This window comes from Anolis carolinensis, chromosome 2 (assembly GCF_035594765.1).
Source record: "Anolis carolinensis isolate JA03-04 chromosome 2, rAnoCar3.1.pri, whole genome shotgun sequence".
Taxonomy (NCBI): domain Eukaryota; kingdom Metazoa; phylum Chordata; class Lepidosauria; order Squamata; family Dactyloidae; genus Anolis; species Anolis carolinensis.
Window position 1 is genome coordinate 110,818,893 of NC_085842.1, and position 22,960 is coordinate 110,841,852.

Genomic DNA, 22,960 nt, shown 5'->3' on the forward strand with positions numbered 1-22,960 from the left:
GGCTGAGTAAATGAAACAAGTGTTTATCAAAGCTTTCCATTTGTGCACAACTATGGATCAGAGGAAATACATTGAAATGGCAGTGAAACTGCTGAGCTTCTTCTAGCCTTCTTACCTATTGTGGTTCTGACAAATCAGGAAGAAATTTAACAGAGTACAATGGACTGTAGCCAGAAAGTGAATTTGGTGTTGTGCACCTTCAAGTTATCTCTGATCTATGGTGACTCTAAGGCAAGCGGATCACAGGATTTTCTCTTCTTTTTTTTGAAATAATTTTATTGGAAGTTTTCATTAAGATAAAAAGAAAAATGGGGGGAAATGGGGAAGGTTAGAAGGAAAGGGAAGAGAAAAAGAAAAATAAAGAGAAAAAATGATAACATAGAAAATGAAAAAATATAAGTAAAAAAATATTGTTGACTTCCAATCCTCTTCATTGTGATGTATAGTCTATAAAAATATCTGTTTTCTTTCTCTGGCATTTTAAGTTCCCTGGAGAACATGTGTCCATTTTTCTTCCTGCTTTAAAGTATTTTTCTAAGAGAGCTCCCTGTCGACCGTGGACACCCCCCAGTTCCTTCAAGGTCAAGCCATTCCCTTCAAGAATACCATCCATCCATCCAGCCCTTGGTCAGCCAGTCTTCCTTTTTCCTTCCATTTTCCCCAGCATCATTGTCTTCTCCAAGCTTTCCTGTTTTCTCATTATGTGGCCAAAGTACTTCATCTTTGCCTCTAATATCCCATTTTTCTTTGAAGGATGACCTTTGTCTTATAAGAAAATATATTTATGTGAAAGGAAATTATTTTGGTACAATATATAAAGACCTTCCTCTTCCAGCAGGCTTTAGGGAAGGATAAGAGGCACACTGCTAGAACCTGAGAGCCAGGAAGATAGTTCCATCTTGTCTCTTGTGCCATAGCAACATGCTATGCTAATTTTATATACATATATATACAGTATATAATATACAATAATTTATAAATATATAATATACTAGCTTTGCCCAGCTACGTGTTGCTGTGGCAAAGTGGTGGTGGTATTGGTTAAAAATTGTGGAATTTTTATTTGATGTTATTTGTATTTTTAATTAATGTTATTGTAACTTATCTTTTTATTTATTATATTTTATTATTTTCTTGAATTATTTTTAGTTATTTTCTGTTATTATAGTATTTTATTGTATTAATTTTTAGTGTTTTAAATTATTTTTAGTTTTTTTTATTATTTTTATTGTATTATTTGTATTTATTTTATTTTTATTCTTTCATTATTATTTGTGTTTTTATTATTTTATTTTATTATTTGTGTGTAATATATTTTATTATTTGATTATATTATTTTTATTTATTTATTTTTAATTGTATTATTTTATTTTGGTTTTTTTATTAGTTTTTGTATTTATTTTAGTATTTTTGTTTCTCTTTGTATTGGGTTGCTCTGAGTTCTGTGGTCTGCCTGGTTATATTCCAAATGTATTGTCTCCTGATGTTTTGCCTGCATGTATGGCAGGCATCCTCAGAGGTTGTGAAATGTGTTGTAACAAAAGGAAGTGGGGTTTATATATCTGTGGAATGACCAGGGTGGAAGAGAGAAGTGTTGTCTGCTTTAGGCAAGTGTGAATGTTGGAATTGGCACTGAATAGCCTTGTAGCTTCAAAGCCTGCCTGGAATGAACAAAATGTGGCTCCCAGTATTTAAAAAATCTGTGAAATCAGGACAGTTAACTAAAGAACAGCACTGAGCAATCAGGGAATTCCAGACATGATGTACTGAGGGCCAGGTAACATCTCCCAACAAAGGATTCCTCTCGGAAGCAGGAAGTAGGCAGGCCTTGAAGGTGCAAGGGCATTCACTGGCAATCAAGGTGGGGAAGTGGAACATTCACAGTCGCCTGAGACAGATAAGAGTTGTCCCATCCTGGATATCATTGGTGAGATAAAAATATACATCCCACTTGTCTGTTTTCAAACAGATGTCATAATCTCTGAGGATGCCTGGCACAGACATGGATGGCAGTTTGGCAGCAGATAGGGTCGTGAGGGAATGGGATGTTTAATTGGCTTTTCCTGAATCCCTTCTTATTATCCATCATATTCAGTTATCCAATGTTCTGCCAGGGTGTTTATGTTGGATAAGTGAGACTCTACTGTATATCTTATATTATCTGCTTAGAACTGGATTATATGAGGCTCCTTCTACACAGCTGAATAAAATGCACACTGAAGTGGATTATATGGCAGTGTGGACTCAAGATAATCCACTTCAAAGCAGATAATATAAGATTATAAATGGGTTATATAGCTGTGTGGAAGGGCCTTGAGTCTACAATGCCATATAATCCAGTGCAAATTAGATAATCTGTATTTTATAGGCAGTGTGGAAGAGAGAGTGAGGCCTGAGTAGGTTGCTAGGAGACCAAGTGGGCGGAGCTTAGTCTTCTAACTGGCAGCAATTGGCTAAAGACAATTATTCCTCTCCCTCTGATTAGGACTTTATTTTTCTTTTCTTTTTGTTGTCGGAACGTAGGGGCAAGGATGGTGGATTGTGCTGCCAAATTTCTAGGTTCTGGGGCTTGTACTTTTGTTGTTTAGTGGCAGGGGAGGACACCATTTGTCTTTTATATATATAGATTGTATATACATATAATATTGATAATAATATTATAATGTAATACAATATTATACTAATAATAATACAATATAATAATATTAATTATATATGATATATTAAATGTAATATTACTAATAATATTACTATATAATGATATAGTACAATATAGTAATTTAATGCTTATATTGTACTATGCTAATAATATATTGTATGTACATTTGATTTGTAAGCCGCTCTGAGTCCCCTTTGGGGTGAGAAGAGCGGGATATAAATGTAATAAATAAATAAAGAATAAGATCATTTGGGGAATTGTGTATTTTAAAATGCATTTTAACTTGTATTCATTATATTTTAACCATTTTTATAGCCTAACACACACAGTACTATTTAATTGTTTTTTTTTTTAATTTTTGTATTCACTTTGTTTTAAATTGGTCAATATGCATGTTTGTTAGCTGTCTTGAGTCCCCTTAGGGGAGAAAAAAAAAGTATAAATAAAGTAGATAAAATAATGACAATCCACTACTCATTATACCCATGTAGTGACATTGACAGACTTTACCTGCCCAGAAAATCAGGAGGCAGAGAGCTTCTGCAAGCGAAACAAAGAAGAGGAAGAGAAACATGCACTGGCAGATTATGTGAAAGACAGTCAAAAACCAACATTGATGGAAGTCAATAGAAGAAAACTGTTTAAAGTGCAAAAGACAAAAAGTGAAAACCGTAGAAATACAATGCAGAGCAGAAGAGAAGACTGGCAAAAGGCTCTCCATGGACAGTTCCTGGGAAAAACTGAGAGCAAAATTGACTAGGAAAAAACATGGATGTGGCTCACAAATGAAACGTTGAAAAAGGAGACTGGGAGCCTGATTCTTGCAGAACAAGAACAAGCAATTAGAACAAATGTCATCAAAACCAGAATTGAAAAGTTGATGACAGATTCCAAGTGTCGACTCTGCAAGGAAGCAGATGAAGCAATGGACCACAAAGTTGCTGCAAGAAGACTGTGCAGACGGACTGCAAGCAGAGACAGTTGCTCAGATGATCAATTGGAACTTGTGCCACAAATACCATCTGCTTCTGACAAAGAACTGGTGGGATCACAAGCCTGAAAAGGTTACAGAAAATAAACATATAAAACTACTCTGGGACTTCCCAGTTCAGACTGAGAGATTTGGAGCACAATACCCCTGACCTCACTATTTTATTTAAAAGAATGGATTGTTGATGTTGCCATCCCAGGTGACACCAGGATTTATGAGAAGCAACTGGAAAAGCTGACGTGATATGAGGATTTGAAGACTGAAGTGCAAAGACTCTGGCACAAGCCAGTACCTTGCTATTGTTATTGAGTCAAGTCAAGTTTATTTGGTGCTTAGACCATAGGTCTTTCACATATAAGGCAAGCAAATAAATACATGAAAACCAGATTATTAAATAAGCCAGTAAAGTTGGTCCCAGTGGCACACTGAGTGCAGTCCCTAAAGACCTTGGCCAGCACTTAAAAACAATCAGCACGGACAAAATTACCATCTGTCAGCTGCACAAGTCCACCCTACTTGGATCTGCACACATTATTCACTGATACATCACATAGTCCTAGACACCTGGGAAGCGTATGACAACAGCCAACATAGTGTTCTTGTTTGCTGTGTACTAATCTTGTTGTGTATCAAATATTAATAATGTAAAAACATTGTCCACAAGGTTTTAAAACCCCTCAATTGCCTATTTAATGTTGGAAGTAGAATGAGAGTATCTCCTTAATGGAATGAAAAAAGGCAAGATCTTTCTTTCTTTCTTTCTTTCTTTTTGAACTGGAAGTGAGCTGATTTTACGAGTCTGAAGGTTGGCTTAGACTGCAAAATTGGGGCATTAAGCCCATATCATGAAGAAGCAATGCTTTCCCATCAATCACCAGGGTTAACCAGAAGATTCGACCTTACAACAGCATGTGTGCTAATTTGAAAGGCCGTGATTAAAACAATTCCTTTGTGTTTTGCAGGAAAAAAACCTTGGATTGCTATAGTGGCAAATTTAGCAGCTCAGTCACTGATAGATTTTAGGATGCTAAAGTCGAGTATCAGCTGTTGGAAATGTGAGGTAGCTTGTGAATGAACAAATGGTAAAGCAGGTTCCATTAGATGTCCTGCAGGACCACCCAGTGGAGAAGTGGAACACAGCATGTAAAAGTAGATGATGTTGTCCAAATTGTACAGTATTTTCCCCATAAAAATAGTTAGGTAAAGGTAAAGGTTTCCCCTGACGTTAAGTCCAGTCATGTCTGACTCTGGGGGTTGGTGCTCATCTCCATTTCTAAGCCAAAGAGCCGGCATTGTCCGTAGACTCCTCCAAGGTCATGTGGCCGGCATGACTGCATGGAGCGCCGTTACCTTCCCGCCGGAGCGGTACCTATTGATCTACTCACATTGGCATGTTTTCAAACTGCTAGGTTGGCAGAAGCTGGAGCTAACAGTGGGTGCTCACTCCATTCCCGGGATTTGAACCTGTGACCTTTTGGTCTGCAAGTTCAGCAGCTCAGTGGTTTAAAAGCATATCTAAACTCTCCTCAGGTTTGCTAGCTTTACTAGAAAGAGGAAACACAGAAATCATATGACTGGACTCATAATAGGAAGCCTAAGCTCTCCCTGAAAGCCAAGATACTAAACTGGGATTGTCATATGAATCTTATAAACAATTATTTACTTCTGATGGAATTCTTTTTTCAATAACAATTGTATAACCGAGTTGCTTTTGACTGAAAGTTAATGAGGGACATCAATCATTTTAATGTAACTTTAACTTGCATTTCCTTTTACAGGCAGGAAACGTGGCCTCACAGAATGGTGAATATGAATATGAATATGAATATGAATATGAATATGAATATGAATATGAATATGGTGGCTAAAGGACTAGCTCATTCTGTGCATCATGATTTGGCATTTAGTTTTTTAAAAGTCAACTAAATTATTTTGGAAAAACAGCATAATTACTTTAAAAATCACAAAAAACAGTGTGCAACTATTCTGGACCTTGAAAGTTTGACATCAATTAATTACTTTTAGAAAGTAAATTCAAAGCTGGGGTTTAGCGCTCTTGAGCAGAAATATTGTTTCAGCTCACATTTGATTATTCTTCAGGATGACCATGAGGTGAGAAATTGGCTTCCCATCTAGTCCTGTTGAAAAAGGTGAAGGGTTATACATGACACTGGACAGGCCCATAGCCAAAAAATTGGGAGAGGTGTTGAAACAATTTTAATTTTTTTGGGGGGAAAATCATGAAATAACTTTATTTGTATCCTGTACCATCTCTCCTCTGGGGACTCGGGATGGCTCACAACAAAAATTAGCCATTTGATGACAAAAGTAGATAATAAATAAACAAGATAATTAATATAACATAAGCAATCAAGGTAAACAATAACAAATCGATAACACAATCAAGTAAGCATAGGTCCATAACAAAAAATAATTTAAATTCTTTGACAAATTCTATATTTTTATATAGACTTAATTAAATCAAATTTCTATTTTAGCTACACAGTTCCAAGTCTTCAAAACATCCTGAAAATGATTCTTAATCGACAATTTAGTGGTTACAAAATAATATCACAATGTCTGTTGGAAACACTTGAAAACTGTGCTTTGTCAGAAATCAGGCTTCATCGATAAACTTTGGTGGGCACTCAAGAGTGCAAGTCCAGCCAGTCTTCCTTGCCCCATTGTGCTTCTTATGTATGTTTTCAAATGTTTAAGAGTTTAAAACAGCCTTTCATTTTTAGCTGTTGGCACCGGCAATGTTGCAGAAATTTGAAGACGTGTCTCCACATTTGGAAAAAAAACTGTCCATCACAGACAAGAAATACTTGCAGTGCATTTGATGGTTTCTCTGCAGGTGCGAAGTTTCCTCCCTTCGGCGGGTGTTTGGGCCTTTAGAGAAGCTTGAAGCTCGCTTCCCTGGGTCCAAGCGCCCTCCCTTTGGCAGCCGCTTGGACCCAGAGAAGTGGGAAGTGGCACGCTTCGCGCTTCCCTGGGTCCAAGCGCCTGCTAAACGGAGAGGTTTCCTCTACCTTTGGCGGGCGCTTGGACCCAGGGAAGCAGAAAGCGGCACGCTTCGCGCTTCCCTGGGTTCAACTGCCTGCCGAACGGAGAGGAAACTTCTCCCTTTGGCGGGCGTTTGGGCCAGCCAGCGAGCGGGTGAAGGGGGAGGGCCGCAAAGGCCCTCCCTGTTCACCTGCCCACCCGCCTGTGCCTCAGTTCCTTCATCACGCCGGGGGCCGGCAGCACTGGTGCCTGGCGTGGCAAAGGAGCCAGCCGTGCGTGTTGCTAGGTAGATAGCAAGCTACCTAGCAACATGCAAGGGGTGCTCGCCCCTTGGGAGGTGCCCCATGCGTGTTGCTAGGTAGCTTGCTATCTACCTAGCAACATGCACACTAAGCCAGCCAGCCAGCGAGCAGGTGAATGGGGAGGGCCTTTGCCCTTTGACCCGCTCGCATTGCATGGAAGTTCGGACCAGCGGGGTTTTACTGTAATAAAATAATAACAAACGTATTTGAAAGTCACTGAGAGTCTATCAGAACTAACAGATACACTCTCCCTGCACTGGTCACCCATCAAGATGACCACAACTGTCTCTACCCTGCAGTCATGCCTGAAACCAGATTGAAAAGTATCTAGGTGATCAATTTCACCCAGGATCCATGGAGATAGGAGGCCATCGCATACTGCAGAATGGTGCTCAAAAATGTTGGAAACTAGCTGGGTTTTTTTTCTTTCTTCGTGTCAGGAGCAACCAGAGTTGCTTCTGGAGTGAGAGAATTGGCCGTCTGCAAGGACATTGCCCAGGGGACGCCCGGATGTTTTGATGTTTTTACCATCCTTGTGGGAGGCTTCTCTCATGTCCCCGCATGGAGCTGGAGCTGATAGAGGGAGCTCATCCGCGCTCTCCCCGGGTGGGATTCGAACCTGGCAGCTTTCAGGTCAGCAACCCAACCTTCAAGTCACAAGGCTTTTATCCCCTCGGCCACGGGGGCTCCTAACTAGCTGGTAAAATTATTTAATGCAGTTGGGTTCAAGGAGGGTTGTCGTCCCCCCCCCCCCCCCCCCGGAAAGGCCTCACCATTGCCTTTTTTAAGACAGGTTGGAACTCTTCCTTGCTGCTGTCATTCACTACTCCTGTTACTCACTCAAAAAGTAACTGGCTGCTTTCATAAGCCATTATGGGAATGAGTCTAGTGTAATGGCTATAGCTTTTCCAAGGATTCGGCTCACATCCTCAGTCTGCATACACTGAAATATCATAGTTAATACAGATCCAGTCAATACAATCCTGGTGTGATGACTCATGGGCCTTGTAGTCCCGCTCCTAGTGTCCCTGTGGCAGATGAGGATGAAAACATGGGGTTTTCTCCGGATCAACAACAGCCGGAATCCTTTCAGATGCCCGATGTTGATGTTTTTGCCCAAGAAGCAATTAAAAAAGACCTTGAGCAATCTTCGCCTCCTTTTGCCAGGAGACAGTCCTATACTGCGGAAAGGAGAGAAAGGGAGCAGATTCGCAGGAGTCTGAGAATCGCAGCTAAACAAGACACTGATTAGCCATGCTTCCCTTGGGAAAATCTAGGGAGTCTCACATCTGGAGAAAACTGGGTTTCGTTTTCTGTTCTCTAGGGAAAGAGAACGCTGGACACCTGTTTGGCGGGAAAACGAGACCCAGATATAGGTGCCTGGCACGGTTGGATCCGTGCGGAGTCAACAGAGCAGCTTCAGGAGTGATTTGGTGTCCCAGTCTAGTGTGGACTTCGCAAGTCCGCAAACCCAGCTTCCTTGCTTTGCCAATCCAAGTATTCAAGAACTGCCTTGTCTTTCCAAGTATTCAAGAATTGCCTCGCTTCGCTCTTAGCCACGGACCTTGCTCCAAGAATCAAGTCTTGCCTCGTACCTTGTTGTGGATTTTTACCTTGGACCCTGAAAGACCCTGGACGTTTCCCCACACTATTGCTTGGCATTAGTGTGTGTTTCGGTTTGGGATTTAACTTTGAACTCTAATATCATTTATTGGACAAACTATTTCTGGACTATATTTGACCTCATTTGAAAGGTCTGCTTCTGGACTATATTTTCTACTTGCTTTTATTATTCTTATATATTTCCTTAATAAAGATATTAGATAGTTTATTGGCCTCCGTGTATGGTTCTTGGTGCTCCGTAGCCTTGGGCGTGACACCTGGCTCCTGAGTGCCCGGCATTGACACAAATACCACAGGACAAGCAGGCACCAAGATCATATTGACTTATTTGCATTAACCTTAATATCCACTGCAGGTCAAATATGTATAACTCAGGAGTGTGCTACAGCTGGGAGGTTAGAAGCCACTTTGTTCCATTCCTTCCCCCTGCAACATAGCTGGGTTTATTGGTTGGGCAAAAAGCTCTCCCAGGCACTAATTCTCTGGAGGACCTTATAGGAGCCACACTTTTGAGAAGACATCCCATTACATCAGTGGTTCTCAACCTGTGGATCGCCAGATGTTTTGGCCTTCAACTCCCAGAAATCCTAACACCTGAGGACTCACAGGTTGAGAGCCACTGCATTTCATCCTGACACACAGTGCAGACAGATTGTCACAGTAATTTTAAAATGTATATAGCAGTAACAGACTGGGAGGTGCACTGAAACAGCTATCATTTGAAATGTTTGCAAGCTTTAAAATATATATATGTATTAAGGAACTGAAGCAATTTTATTTGACATTTTAGACCTAGTTTAGGAAGATTCCATGAATGATGAGTACTGAGTAGAAGACATCACTTTATTGCATCCAAGTTATTTTGCAATAGAGTTACTTTACTGGGGGTTCAGCAACAGCCTATGTACAGTGTGGTGGTGAGTTTTTAAAAAAAGGTTTTTAAAATCTTTATATGAAGCAATACCCACCATACTCTTCTGATAAAAAGTAAGGTCTCTAAACCAGAAATTAGCAGCAGGGAAAAACTACCACTGAACTAAAACCATGGCTTTCAACAAATCACCTGTTCATTTACAAAACTTAAAGTAGGAATGATCAGGGCATCATGGCCTTAAAAGCTGAATGCTTAAGTGTTGGAAAAGAGAAATCAATTAGTTTCTGAGCGTCTCTTACACCTTCTGTAAAAGCTGTTGCATCTTCATAGCATAATATTGCTAGAAGACTCGGGTACATCTACACTGGAATTAATACAGGATGGCATCACTAACTACCATGGTGGAAGGCTAGGAAATCATGGGAATCATAGTTTGGTAAGGCTGCGGAACTTTTTGCCAGAGAAGGAGCCACAGCATGGAGTCTTGGCAGTTAAAATGTTGTCAAACTGAATTAATTTTACAGTATAGATGTGCCCCAAAAAGTATTCTAGAGGAAAACCACTAGTGCAAAGAATTTAATTTGCAATACTGAAGTTGTGAATATGCAAAATGGTCTGAAGTTCTTGCAAGACATTTATTAAAGAGTTTACCCAGCAACTCCAGGTGACAAGAAAACACTGCATGGAGAATTGAGCTGTGGCATGGGGAGAAGAAAAACCAATGATATATTCATGTACTTGCAGGCAAAGACGACAGTTAAGTTACACTGGTTCACTTATACTCCTCAGTGGATGCTCCCTTCCAACAAAAAAAGAAAACCATACTGACTCCAAGACATGACAATTGTAAACTAAAAATTTTGAATTCTGAGATGAAATATAGGCTGTGATTAACATCGTTGCTGTTTGCCCTCTTGTATGATTCTTAACATCTCTTCCCAATGAAGACAACAGTGAAGCCTTAAAAACTTGCATGATGTATTTAAATGAGAAATAAATGTATTGCTGTTTTGTGGGTTTTGAATTAAGGTTCTTCAAAATGCCATTCAATTTTAGTATTCCATTATCTACATGCAATATTTGCTCACTGGGAACAATTCTTTATTTGAAAGTGTGACTGTTCAAGGTTTGATGATACTGCAGAGAAGATATTTTAAGAATCAAATTAAACATTTTCAAAAACCCATTCTGGGACAGCTTAATCTCTATATTTTATACTAGCCTGTATTTGTAAAAGTGTTGCCCGAATCAGGTTATTTGAGAACTCTGGTTAAGACTCAAATTTTTGTCATCAAAACAAGTATCTTCATTCACACATTTATACAAGATGACAGAACTATTTACAAAATACATACAAAATGAAGTATTTAAACACTGTAAAACTGAGCCTGGGAAGCCTTTTGAACTATTTACGGTAAACATTAATCTATGCAGGTGCTGTAAACGTTTCAATGTGTAGGATACATTTTGTTTTGTTTTCAGATTAGATTTTATTGATACAAGTCTTCTGGTTTGCTAAACTGGTAGAAAAAGAGGAAATTGATATCTTAAACTGTATTTAGGGCTGTTGTCGCATGCAAGTATGGAAAAAATAATTGTAGAGGTCATGGTTTCATTTTCACTCTGAACTATAAAAAACTTCTGAACTACAAAATTTTTCAAAATAACACTATTTTGTTGGAGGCTATAGGACTGAGGGAAAATTTACATTTTTAACATGTATAATCATGAACTTGTATTAAAACTATAGACATTACAGGTGCATTCAAAACCGTATTCAAAAGTCCAATAAAAAATAAACACAAGACACTTTTTGTTGCTCCAGATGACAATTCAAGCATTAACTTTGCATGATAGCTACCCAACAGCTGCCCTCTGGTCCCAGTTTTAACAGTCCCAAGTGAAGGCTTTTAGTTTGGCCCATTTGAGTCCAATAATAAAGACAGTCTGTTCAGAACACAGAAATGAGGGCGAAGACTCCGTATAACAGAGCACAGGGATACGCTACTAGAAGTTGCTGTCCTTCCATGGCTAAAGCTGAAATGAAGATTTTGGAAGCGGAAAAACTACACCATCCAATAATTGCAGCAGCAAGTATAACTCCCATCAGGCCCCTGAAAGACAAACAGATTAAGAACACTGAATAATGGTGTCACATAATCATATACCCATCAAGAGTCCCCTGCATTCTTTAATGATGTTACCTATATTTACTCAAGCATAATACACCATCAAATTCAATGTGTACCTCAATTTTGAGGGGGCACATTACAAAAAATGGATTTCCCACTGAATATAATGTGCCTACCAGGGCACACATAGCACACCAGGGAGGCAAGCATTATGGATGAGGCCATTTGAGAAGTCATGCCCCTCTAAGTCTGGCATGATTTCCAACTGGCCCCATTTTACAAGGCATTCAAAATCGAGGAGGAGGTTTTGAAGGCCTCCTGAAGGAGGCTAGTTGGGAACCACGTGGGACTGAGCCTGACGGGGTGGGAAAGAAACCCAAAGGGCCCTCCAGGAGGCATGATTGACAGCAAAGCAACAGGAACAACTGGGCCACCAGCCAGGCACTCCTCCTTCTTTGGGTGCCACAAAACTCTGAATCTGTCGCCACTACTGTACAACCGTTTCAAAAATATGGTATCACTACTTACTGTAACGAAAATACAATAGCGCAGCCAGAAAGTACAATCATAGGAAGGAGGCAGTATCCAAGGACACTAGCAACGCAGCCGAAGGAAACACCCGTCATACTCATTAAGTTGAGGAGGCAGAACATTCCTAAACACCCAATCGCACTAATACCATATACATAGCCAAACTGAATTTTGCCAGCCTGAAAGAAAGCAAACATTGAATATGCCAACATTATTAAGACGAAATTTGCATACAGCATTTTATTTCCACACACTCCTCAGCTATTAGAAGAAACGATGACAAATTAGGAAGACAAATTAAAATCAAAATGAGAAAAAGTCATTAACAATTTATACTAAGGAAGAATTAAATCTGTTCTTTTTGTCTTGATATTTTAAAATATTGCTCGTTCTACTTTTACAGAGGTTTTTGAACAGGAGAAGAGTCTTTTGTATAACAATTCCAATATCTTTCAAGAATCGCCTTTCAAGAAAATAGTATAATACAGGCTATCCAAAAACAGACAAAACATTCATTTTCAGTTCAGTTAACTAATTCCATGCCATGTGGTTTTGGTTGCTTTTTTGGGTGATTTTTAGGTTCTTAGTACAATGTAATATTGTACTGCTTTCTTCTTTAAATTAGTAAACTTTGTGAAAAAATTACTTTTAAATAAGTTTTCCTAAATCAGGTTGAAAACAATTAAGAAAAATTCTTGATTTCAGACGGGACTCAAGCCTCAACTGCTTACACTAAAGAACTGTGCAATTATCAGAGAAGAGCAAAGTGAGTATCTACTGTATTTGAGTCTTGTTTGGACAATCTCTGAACCACAGTCTTAACAAAATGCTTTATAATCACCCTCCCCTCCCCCTCCCCCCCCCCCACAAACACACAAACCTTCTATGAATATTTTTAAACTACTGTTACCCTTCCATATCTATGGAGTTAGTCATCCACGGCTTAAAAATATTGGGAAAAAAATGCCAAAACGAACTTTGATTTTGCCATTTTACATTTTTACATTTCAATACATTATTGTAAATAATGGGACTAGAGCATCCACAGATTTTGGTATGGAGGGGGAAGAGGAGGTTTTTGGAACCAAACCTCAGTGAATACCAAGGGCCCTTTGCATTATTTTGACACTAGAGTTGTACTGTGTAGGTTGTTGTGTTAGTGATTTTTCCCCCAGGATCAGACTCCACACAGAGCTCAACACTGAATGATTCCTTTTGATCTATAAAAAAAAATAACCAGCAATAACTATTACCACTTACATGGAAAGGTTTCTTCTTTAGAAGTAAAACCTGCGATATTCACCAGATTACTTTTATAGAATGATGTACAGCCTAACACACCAAACTGTTGAGGTTATGCAAAAAAGACAGTATTGCAATTTGTTGCATGTTTAGTAGGCTCATTTATATTTTAAGAAAACAGGCCTATTAAAATTCTTGATTTACATTTCTGTCTTAACATTTAAATAAAATGACAAGAATATACATCAGCGACTAACACCTTACCAGCAATAAGGTGGCACCAAAGGCTAAGCAAAAGACCATGGGCCCTGCCAAGTCTGTTTCATTCATGATACTGCCATCAGCTGCTTTCAGTGGGTGGAGTACTGTTAGGGTCTTCTGCCAGATGTGATCAAAATTGATGCCTAATTCTGCAGGTCAAATGAAGAAAGTACATAGTATCATAACAGTGGTGGTGAAAGGCCTATTAGCAGACCAAGAGAAACAGAAATGTAGTGGTATAACTGGTTCAATTTCCTACACAGGTTAAACCCTCAGCACAGATGAGATCCCTTTATCAGCTCCAGCTCCATGAGAGAAGCCTCCCACAAGGATGGTAAAAAGATCAAGAACATCCAGGCGTTCCCTGGGCAACGTCCTTGCAGATGGCCAATTCCCACACAGTAGAAGTGACTTGCAGTTTCTCAAGTCGCTCCTGACACGAAAAAAAATTCCTACACTGATTTTCCAAAGTGGCACCCTATCTACTGTGCTTATTATTCCTTTCCATTTCAGTTCTCTTATGCATGCTTTGTATAAAGTTAGTTAACTAAATGGAACAAAACTGAAAGGACTACAAAAACAGATTAAAAACAGCAATTGCTAAAATAAGTCAAAACATTTTTTTGGAAAATTAGCTGACACTCTGCAAGTATTCTGCAAATGAGGAGCTTTTCCAATAAATAAAAAGCCTACCTTCCAGTAAAGGTGGTTCATCTTCAAAATTGCTTCCATAAAAAGACTGTGGCGAGGATGGAGTATACGTTGGTGTGGGCTGAAAAATCTGACCAGTGTAAGGTTGCTGTTGGGGCATCATCTCTGGGGGAATATAGCCACCTTGCTGAGAATACTCATAACCAGCATATTGTCTAGAGAAAACAAAGATTTGTTATTTGTCAGGTGATTTCTATACTTTTTCTTCAAGTATAGAATTCCTTAATACCATTCATTCCCACAAGCACTTCCAAAAATGGGGAGGTAATCTGAATTAAAAAAGATGCTCTAGTAGTACTCTATTGTGTGTTTTGTGTGTGATACACACACACACATATACATACACACACATATATACATATATCCTAAACAAGAAATATGCTAAACCACACTGGGACTTCCCTCTTTGAGATTTCAACCACACACCAAGGTCCCATCTACACTGGCTGTTCAATGCAGTTTCAAATCAGTATTGAAGAAAGTGGTTTTGCTATGCAGATGATTGCATAGGAAATCCTGGAACCAGTTGGAGGGCTGGATGGGGGTTAGACAAACCACAGAACACTGGTGCACATACAAAGGATTCGCTTTTGTGAGTTTGTTGTCTGGCTGCTGCAGTTTGAACTTAAGCTTCAAAAAGCATTTAATTGCAGTGCAGATTGACTATACCATTACTCTGAATTATAACTGGCTGTATTTTACCCAACTTCTTCACCTAACAGCACCTAATTTGCTAACAGCACCCAGGAGTAGCAGTACAGAGATTTCTTGAGAAAGTAAATGTTCTCTGCTTAAGAAAGGATTTTGTGGCTTCATAGAAGACAGGCAGCCTGGATTCCAAGAGGAGGTACTTTACTTTTTCACATTTTACTGTCCTTTGTCTTGGTCCCCACAAGGTCAAGGAATGGCCTGTGCCTGCATAGAGATTCCTCAAGACCATATGAGCCACAGCAGAGACAACATATAATTCAAAATGTGGGGCATGTGACTTTAACTATTTTCTTTCCCCTGTATGATTTTAAACATATTTTACCTCATTTTAAATATCTTACGTCTAATGAAGAAATGTGTCTTGTGCATTTTGGTTGGTGAATGAAGATATCACTCTTTTGTAGATTCTATTTTTTATATATTTACTGTATAATAGTGCTCATTAAACACATACAACATAGGATGCTGACAATTTATAGGAATGTATTATTACAAATAAGGAAACAAATGTAGAAAGAGCCTTACTACTGTTTGTTTGAAATGTAATTGGGAATGTATCACAAAATGTATTACAGTATTAGTCTATTTAAACTATGCTTTGCTGAAGTTATCATTTGTGAAAAAAGATGTAATGATTTTTCACTTTTTAAAAATAAATGTATCACTTTCAGATTAACCCCAAATATTTCATTAACTAGGCTGTTATCAATGCTTAAATACCAAATGCTTAATACTTTCCATTATATATTCAAACCTTTACAAATAACCGACTCCAAGTCACTTTGCTATCCCATTTTATCTCATGTAAATAACTAAATAAGTAAATACCATCATGTTTTAACATTCATGACATATTCAGTGACCAGGTATCTATTATGATGCATATAGACATAGCTGACTTTCAAGAAAGGTAACTGCCTCACTGGTATTTCTTATTTATAAGCAAACTAAGGAAATAAGCAAGAAAATAAATCCATACTCAAGAACAATGATTGATTTTTAAAAACACATTTTAAGTAATGCATTTTAAAATATTTTTATGGCCCACAAAGTAGCAATGACTGTACTTTTTACAATGTGATACTGTAATACACTATGTAGACTATATATGTAATGTCTTTTCGCTTACTGTAAAAAAACCATTTATGCACAACCTAAAACGTTATATTCAATATGCGCTGGAAAAAATATAAGTCTAATGGATTGCAATTTCATTTAATGCTTACAACTGTCCTTTTAAAATCTCCAATCACTTGTACATAAAAGTAGCCTATTCTTAATTTCTGTTATTTTTAGCCAACTACACTGTAAAAGTAACACAAATTGAAGTTACTTGCTGTATGTTCCTCCTCCATGGTCTCCTCCATATTGCTGTGACTGGTCATCAATGCTATAACTTGTCTGATAGAAATCTGTATTGAAGTTGTCAAACCCAGACATTGCAACCTATATGTAAAGATTAATAATAAAAATCAACAAACTTTTAAGCATTACTATACATTTTAATGCAACTATTTTATCTCTGGGAGGCAGCTGCTGAATTTTACCAATTCAAAGATAAAGCCCCTTAAAGCATAATACATTACTGAGACAAGAAACAAGAATGCACTTATGTTCAAAGTCCATTATTTATTCCAACATAAATATGAACCCTATGATGCTGGGTTACAATGAATGAGATAATAGGCATACCCAGGTCCATTGTCTACTTAAACTAGATATCTCAGATAGCGCTGCTGTTTGCGTACATTTATCCCACAGGTAAAAACATATGAAGGTTAATGCCTATTTCATGTAAAGCACAGACCAATACTAAGCCACAGCTCTTTTCCAAAGGAAGAGAGCAAGATGGACACTTTATCAATTTGATATGAATGAGACAATAGAGATAATTTTTGGTAGCCTCAATAATAAGAATGATGATGATGATGTAAGTTCAATGCTGCAATGTTCGCATTAAGGAAATATGACATAATAGTAATAATAATAATAATAATAATAATAATAATAGCAACACCAGGTTTATTTCTTGCCCGCTTCTCCTCATGGCTAGAAGCATATCTATCCACTGTTCCCAGGGGACACTATGTTATTCAGTTTCATCTATTCTATCTCAACAAATGGAAGAAACCAGGCATCCACAAACAAAGAAAGCAGCAGGAAGCAACAATATTGTTGAAAAGATTATGTTGAGCAATCACATAACAGGGTGTACTACTACCCAACACAATTAGCTACTTCATTAATATGTCCTCATCCCCGTATTCGACTTTTCTCATGACTGAACACAAGTACAAACTGCATATGCCTGTGTTCAGCTGTGTGGGAAATATTTTCCCCATATTTCATTCTGAAATGAAGTGTATCTCCCTCTACCTGAGAGGTCTCCTGCCCACTACATAGGGACAGACCTTCCTACCTTTCATGACTTCCGGCTCCAGATTCTTATTAAATACATGGACCTTCCTTTACTTAACTATGGCTCCATCTACACTGACCAGTTAATCCAGTTCAAACTTCAGTGGCCAGACAACAAACGTCCACAAAAGCACCTAAAAGCAAGCCCTTAATGGCACTAGTGCTCTGTTGTTTGTGTCATCAACCTGGTTACAGGATTTCCTAATGTAATCATCTGCACAGAGAAATGAATTTGATCTTCAAGACCAATTTGAAACCACAATAAATTGTCAGTGTAGATAAGGCGTTCAAGGCAGTCATATTTAACTCGTTATAACTTATTTCTGAACAAACATTTTTTTCTGAAAACTAAATTTTGTTTATTCTTTTTCTAGGCTCCTTATGTACCAGAAACTGTCCCACAAAATAAACTTTCCCTGTTGCAAGTCAGCAGGATTCATTTCAATATATAATTAGCATAATGGCAGCCTTTCCCTTTTGCTGACAAAACAAGCTGACTAGTTTCCTGAAAAAGCCAGTGTGCCACTACTTGAATGCAAGAAAGTTGTTCTCACGTGCACACAGTTCAACACCTTAAACACAAATGCAGGAAGATTGCAAATGAGTTCTGTGTGAAATGTAAACATCACTATGATTTCAGAATTTCCCCAAAACTGAAAATAGTGAGAAGAGAGATGTGTTGTCGAAGGTTTTCATGGCCGGAATCACTGGGTTGCTGTGAGTGTTCCAGGCTGTATGGCTATGTTCCAGAAGCATTCTCTCCTGACCTTTCAGGAAAGAATGCTTCTGGAACATGGCCATACAGCCTGGAAAACTCACAGCAACCCTGAGAAGAGAGATGCCTGAAGGTACCTAGCCAGCCTTGCAGTCCTGAAGTTGAGTACAGGCTGAGCATCTCTCCTCTGGAAATCCAAAACGATCCATGTGGGTGGAAAAGAAGCCACACCTTTGCTTTCTGATGGTTTCATACACCCAAACATTGCTTCATGCACCAAATTATTTTTTTAAGTTGCGTATAAAATTACCTTCAGGCGATGTGTATAAAGTATACACAATCCATTTTTTCCATTTAGAACTGGTTCTAATCTCCAAGATATCTGGAGATATTGTGTGTGTATATGCAAATAAGGCTATTCCGAAATCCAAAATACTTTTGCTCTTAGGCAACCTGTATTGCAAACCTTTGGTCCACCAAGGTGGTTGGTGATCTTGTGCCTGCAAGGGAACTCTGATCGACTGCGAGGCTTGGCAAGATATGCACTATGAAGGAATCTGCACTGTAGACCAGGCCTGTGCCAACTTGGGCCCTCCCTCCAGATGTTTTGGGCTTCCACTCCCACACTTTCTAACAGCCTCGGGCCCTTTCCTTTCCCCGCTAAGCGGCTGAGGAGAGAAAGGAAGGGGCCTGAGGCTGATAGGAACTGTGGGAGTGGAAGTCCAAAACACCTGGAAAGAGGGCCCAAGTTGGCCCAGGCCCGGTCTGCAAGGTCTTTAACTCTCTCTGTTTTCCCAGCCCCGCCGCTTCCCCCTCCCTGGCAGGGCCTCACCTTCGGGGCCTCCTTCGGAGAGGCGATGGTCCCTCTTCCGACGCCCGGTCCCACTCAGCACCTCTCTTCCTTCAGACGCTACGTGTCAGACGCCCTAAGAGAACTGCTTCCGGCTCAGCGAGTCCGAGCCTGCGTAGTATAGTCCGCTCTCTCTAGGACGAGCCGGTCCGTTCGTCTCCATGGCCAGGGCGCCGAGCATGTGCAGAGAGAACATGGCCTCTCGCCTGCGGCCGCTGTGTTGTCTGGATTCTGAGCATGCGCAGAAGTGAATCAGGGCTGCCCAGAGGCATTTGTTTCTCTCTTTTGTGGAAACATGACGGGGACCAGCAGCCCGTGGCTCAAAGACCAGCTGTGGTTTATATGGGGCTTGTAAGCGGGTTGGTTTGGGTTGACTGGATGCAGCTGTACTGCAGAATTAACACAGTTCGGTAACACTTCAATTGGCCTCGTTCCTTGTCCCCTTTATGGGATCCTGGGCATGGGGCACCGAGACCTTGTAAAACTACAGCTCCCATGATTCCATAGCATTTGAGTGTAGCAGTTAAAGCGGTGCCAAACTGCATTAATTCTGCAGCGTAGATGCACCCCCAGTAAGGTGTTATTTATGTATTTATATCTGAGATTTCTATGCCGACCTTCCCCAGAACGGACTCATGACGGCTCACAACGTATTAAAAGTGTGTTGTCGAAGGCTTTCATGGCCGGAATCACTTGGTTGCTGTGAGTTTTCCAGGCTGTATGGCCATGTTTCAGAAGCATTCTCTCCTGACGTTTTGCCCACATCTATGGCAGGCATCCTCAGAGGTTGTTGAGGTCTGTTGGAAACTAGAACATGTGGAATGTTCACGCTGAGAGAACTCTTGTCTGTTTGAAGCAAGTGTGAATGTTGCAATTGGCCACCTTGATTAGCATTGAATGGCCTCGCAACTGCTGAGGATGCCTGCTTTAGACGTGGGTGAAATGTCAGGAGAGACTGCTTCTGGAACATGGCCATACAGCCCAGAAATCTCACAGCAGCCCATTTTAAATGAGCATAGAACATAAAACCATAGCTAGAAAGAGATAAGCCATATTATAAGCAATCAAAGTTACAACAGTCTAAAATTCCCCACACACTCAGATGTTCACGTGTATGTGGCAAGGGTACCTCTGGCACGGGTGTGTGGGAGCGCCTGCTTTGTGTATTCTGTGTGTAAAGGTTTTCTGCTGATAAAAGGAATTTGTTTTGTCCAAGGCTTTCAACTTCAACCCACCAAAGGTCTTCTGGTCTGGAGGAAGGAACTCTGCACCCAGACTACAGCCTGAATAGTGCTTGTTTTGTTTTGACAGTACTGTATTTTGAAATTTATGTTACGCAGACACCGGATATATATAAGTGGATAAGTCAACCTCATGTATTAGTTGAGGGCAGGTTTTGGGACCAAAATTATAGATTTTATGTGAACAACCGATAAGTTGAGGATCATTCCATGGAGGGGAAAGCCCCAAGGCAGCTGACCTTGGGTGCTACTATTTCTCTGCCCAAGCAGTCAAGAAAGGCAGTAGTAGTGCCACAACAGAGAGTAGACATGGTTGGTACTTCTTTTATGTCTGTTTAGAATGGACTAAGTTATTGCCTTTTGCCACCCTACTCAAGGGAAATTTTCCTTTTTTAAAAAAATAAGAAACAAGGTATAGTACCCACATTGACCTGTGGATGTACAGGCAATCCCTATGTTTCAAACAAGATTGGTTCTGTAGGTTTGTTCTTGAATGTGTATATAAGTCAGAACAGGTACATTTTTAAGTATAACTCCAGCCATGAGTCTTTGGATAGCATTGGGAAGTGTTAACGCACATGTTGTGTTTGTTTTGCTGTCTGTGCCCTTGTTCAGAAAATGCCACCTCACTTTTTGTCTCTGTGATAATTTGATTTTGAAAAATTTGGCTTGTTGCAGAAACAAGGATTGCTGACAAAGCTTCAGTGGAGACACATTTTTCCATTATCACTCTTTCAGGTTCTGTTCAACATCTTTATTAATGATTTAGATCAATGGTTCTCACCCTGTGGGTCCCCAGATGTTTCGGCCTACAATTCCCAGAAACCCCAGCCAGTTTACCAACTGTTAGGATTTCTGGGAGTTGAAGGCCAAAACACCTGGGGACCCACAGGTTGAGAACCACTGACTTAGATGAGGGATTAGAAGGCGTGATCATCAAGTTTGCAGACAACACCAAATTGGGAGAGTCTAGCCAATACTCCGGAAGACAGTAGCAGAATTGAAAACGATCTTAACAGATTAGAGAGATGGGCTGAACCTAACAAAATGAAGTTCAACAGGGACAAATACAAAATACTCCACTTAGGTAGAAAAAAATGAAATGCACAGATACAGAATGGGGGATACCTGGCTCGATAGCGGTATGTGTGAAAAAAATCTTGGAATCCTTGTGGACAACAAGTTAAACATGAGCCAACAATGTGATGTGACGGCTAAAGAAGCCAATGGGATTTTGGCCTGCATCAACAGGAGTATAGTGTCTAGATCAAGGGAAGTCATGCTACCCCTCTATTCTGCCTTGGTGAGACCTCATCTGGAATACTGTGTCCAATTCTGGGCACCGCAATTGAAGGGAGATGTTGACAAGCTGGAATATGTCCAAAGGAGGGCGACTAAAATGATCAAGGGTCTGGAGAACAATCTCTGTGAGGAGCAGCTTAGAGAGTTGGGTATGTTTAGCTTGCAGAAGAGAAGGCTGAGAGGAGACATGATGGCCATGTATCCATATGTGAGGGGAAGTCATAGGGAAGAGGGAGCAGGCTTGTTTTCTGCTGCCCTGGAGACTAGGACATGGAACAATGGCTTCAAACTACAGGAAAGGAGATTCCACCTGAACATGAGGAAGAACTTCCTAACTGAGAGCTTTTCAGCACTGGAACTCTTTGCCCTGAAGTGTGACAGAGGCTCCTTCTTTGGAGGCTTTTAAACAGAGGCTGGATGGCCATCTGTCAAGGGTACTTTGAATGTGATTTCCTGCTTCTTGGCTGGGGGTTGGACTGGGTGACCCACAAGGTCTCTTCCGAATCTATGATTCTAGGAGGGGTAAATTTCTCTTCTTGTTGTCTCACCCTCATTCTTAACTATGAGCTGTTTGTAAGTCGGAAGTTTGTAACTCAGGGCCTGCCTGTATCTACCCAGTTTTTTAAAGTGGATTTTATACTAAATTTCTAAACGTATACATGAGTGTATAGAGTCATCTTTAGGAATTCATTCAGTAGAGCAGAGTGGGTAACCAGCATCCTTCATCTTGATCTTGTCATGGTTTGCAAAGACACTGCGCTGTGTGGGTTAACTGAAAAAGAAGTGCATGAAGCCGATTGTCTGAGCCTGCAAAAGACCTGGGGATTGATTTGAAAACTGTTTCTCTTCTGCTGCTGCAGAACCAGCGTGGACAAGTTTTTCAGTAGTGGCTGAGTACTGCTAGAGAGCAGTGTGTACTCAGAGAGGCCTTGCTATTTTGAGGCCTCTTTACTGCGGGGAACAGAGGATGAGGAAACAGGACTGTGTACTTTTCTGAAGCAGATTTATGGACTGAAAAAGGACAATTTATGACTGGACTTCTGTAAGTGATCAGAAGGACCATTGTAAATACTACTGTTTTGGATCTCTTGGAATCAGTAAAGTTCCTGTATTTTTGTTCTGCAAACCTGAGAGGCATGTTATTGTTCTGTGGGTAACTCTGGGTTGTGGGCACACATAAGAGCTTCCATTTATCATCATCATCATCATCAATCTGTAATCTTATATTCTTAAGTGTTGATGTTGATTAGATATCATCTAACATCAAAAGACCTGCCAAAAGATCAGTTCTGGCTTCTATGAAGAGTCACCTGCATCTCTGTTTCCCAACAACCTGTTAGGTAGGGAGGAAGAAAGAAGTGGGTGTGGGGTGGAGACAGGGACGATCAGAT

General features: G+C 39.8%; 1 protein-coding gene across 2 annotated transcripts; it reads right to left on the reverse strand.

Annotated features, from left to right (window-relative positions):
• Window positions 1–10,071: 10,071 nt before the first annotated feature.
• Window positions 10,072–19,156, reverse strand: yipf5 (Yip1 domain family member 5). Of its 2 annotated transcripts, XM_003224104.4 has the most exons (6): window positions 19,009–19,156; window positions 16,377–16,489; window positions 14,315–14,487; window positions 13,625–13,770; window positions 12,116–12,297; window positions 10,072–11,569 (listed from the first exon to the last, which is right to left on the reverse strand). In XM_003224104.4, exons 2-6 carry the CDS (start codon window positions 16,481–16,483, stop codon window positions 11,407–11,409), a joined length of 771 nt encoding a protein of 256 aa, XP_003224152.1. In that variant the 5' UTR covers window positions 16,484–16,489; window positions 19,009–19,156; the 3' UTR covers window positions 10,072–11,406. The 2 variants fall into 2 exon arrangements, with proteins under 2 accessions (XP_003224152.1, XP_062826467.1); XM_062970397.1 differs by lacking the exons at window positions 16,377–16,489; window positions 19,009–19,156 and adding an exon at window positions 15,798–15,816.
• Between the last annotated feature and the right edge of the window lie 3,804 nt (window positions 19,157–22,960).

What these genes read in the sequence shown, in the direction of transcription:
- yipf5 (XM_003224104.4), bottom strand. Translation starts at nt 16,483, where the DNA reads ATGTCTGGGTTTGACAACTTCAATACAGATTTCTATCAGACAAGTTAT. An exon ending in GGAGGAGGAACATACAGCAA is followed by an intron (nt 14,488 to 16,376) that starts GTAACTTCAATT and finishes TGTTTTCTCTAG; the next exon opens with ACAATATGCTGGTTATGAGT. An exon ending in GCTATTGTATTTTCGTTACA is followed by an intron (nt 11,570 to 12,115) that starts GTAAGTAGTGAT and finishes TTTGTCTTTCAG; the next exon opens with GGGCCTGATGGGAGTTATAC.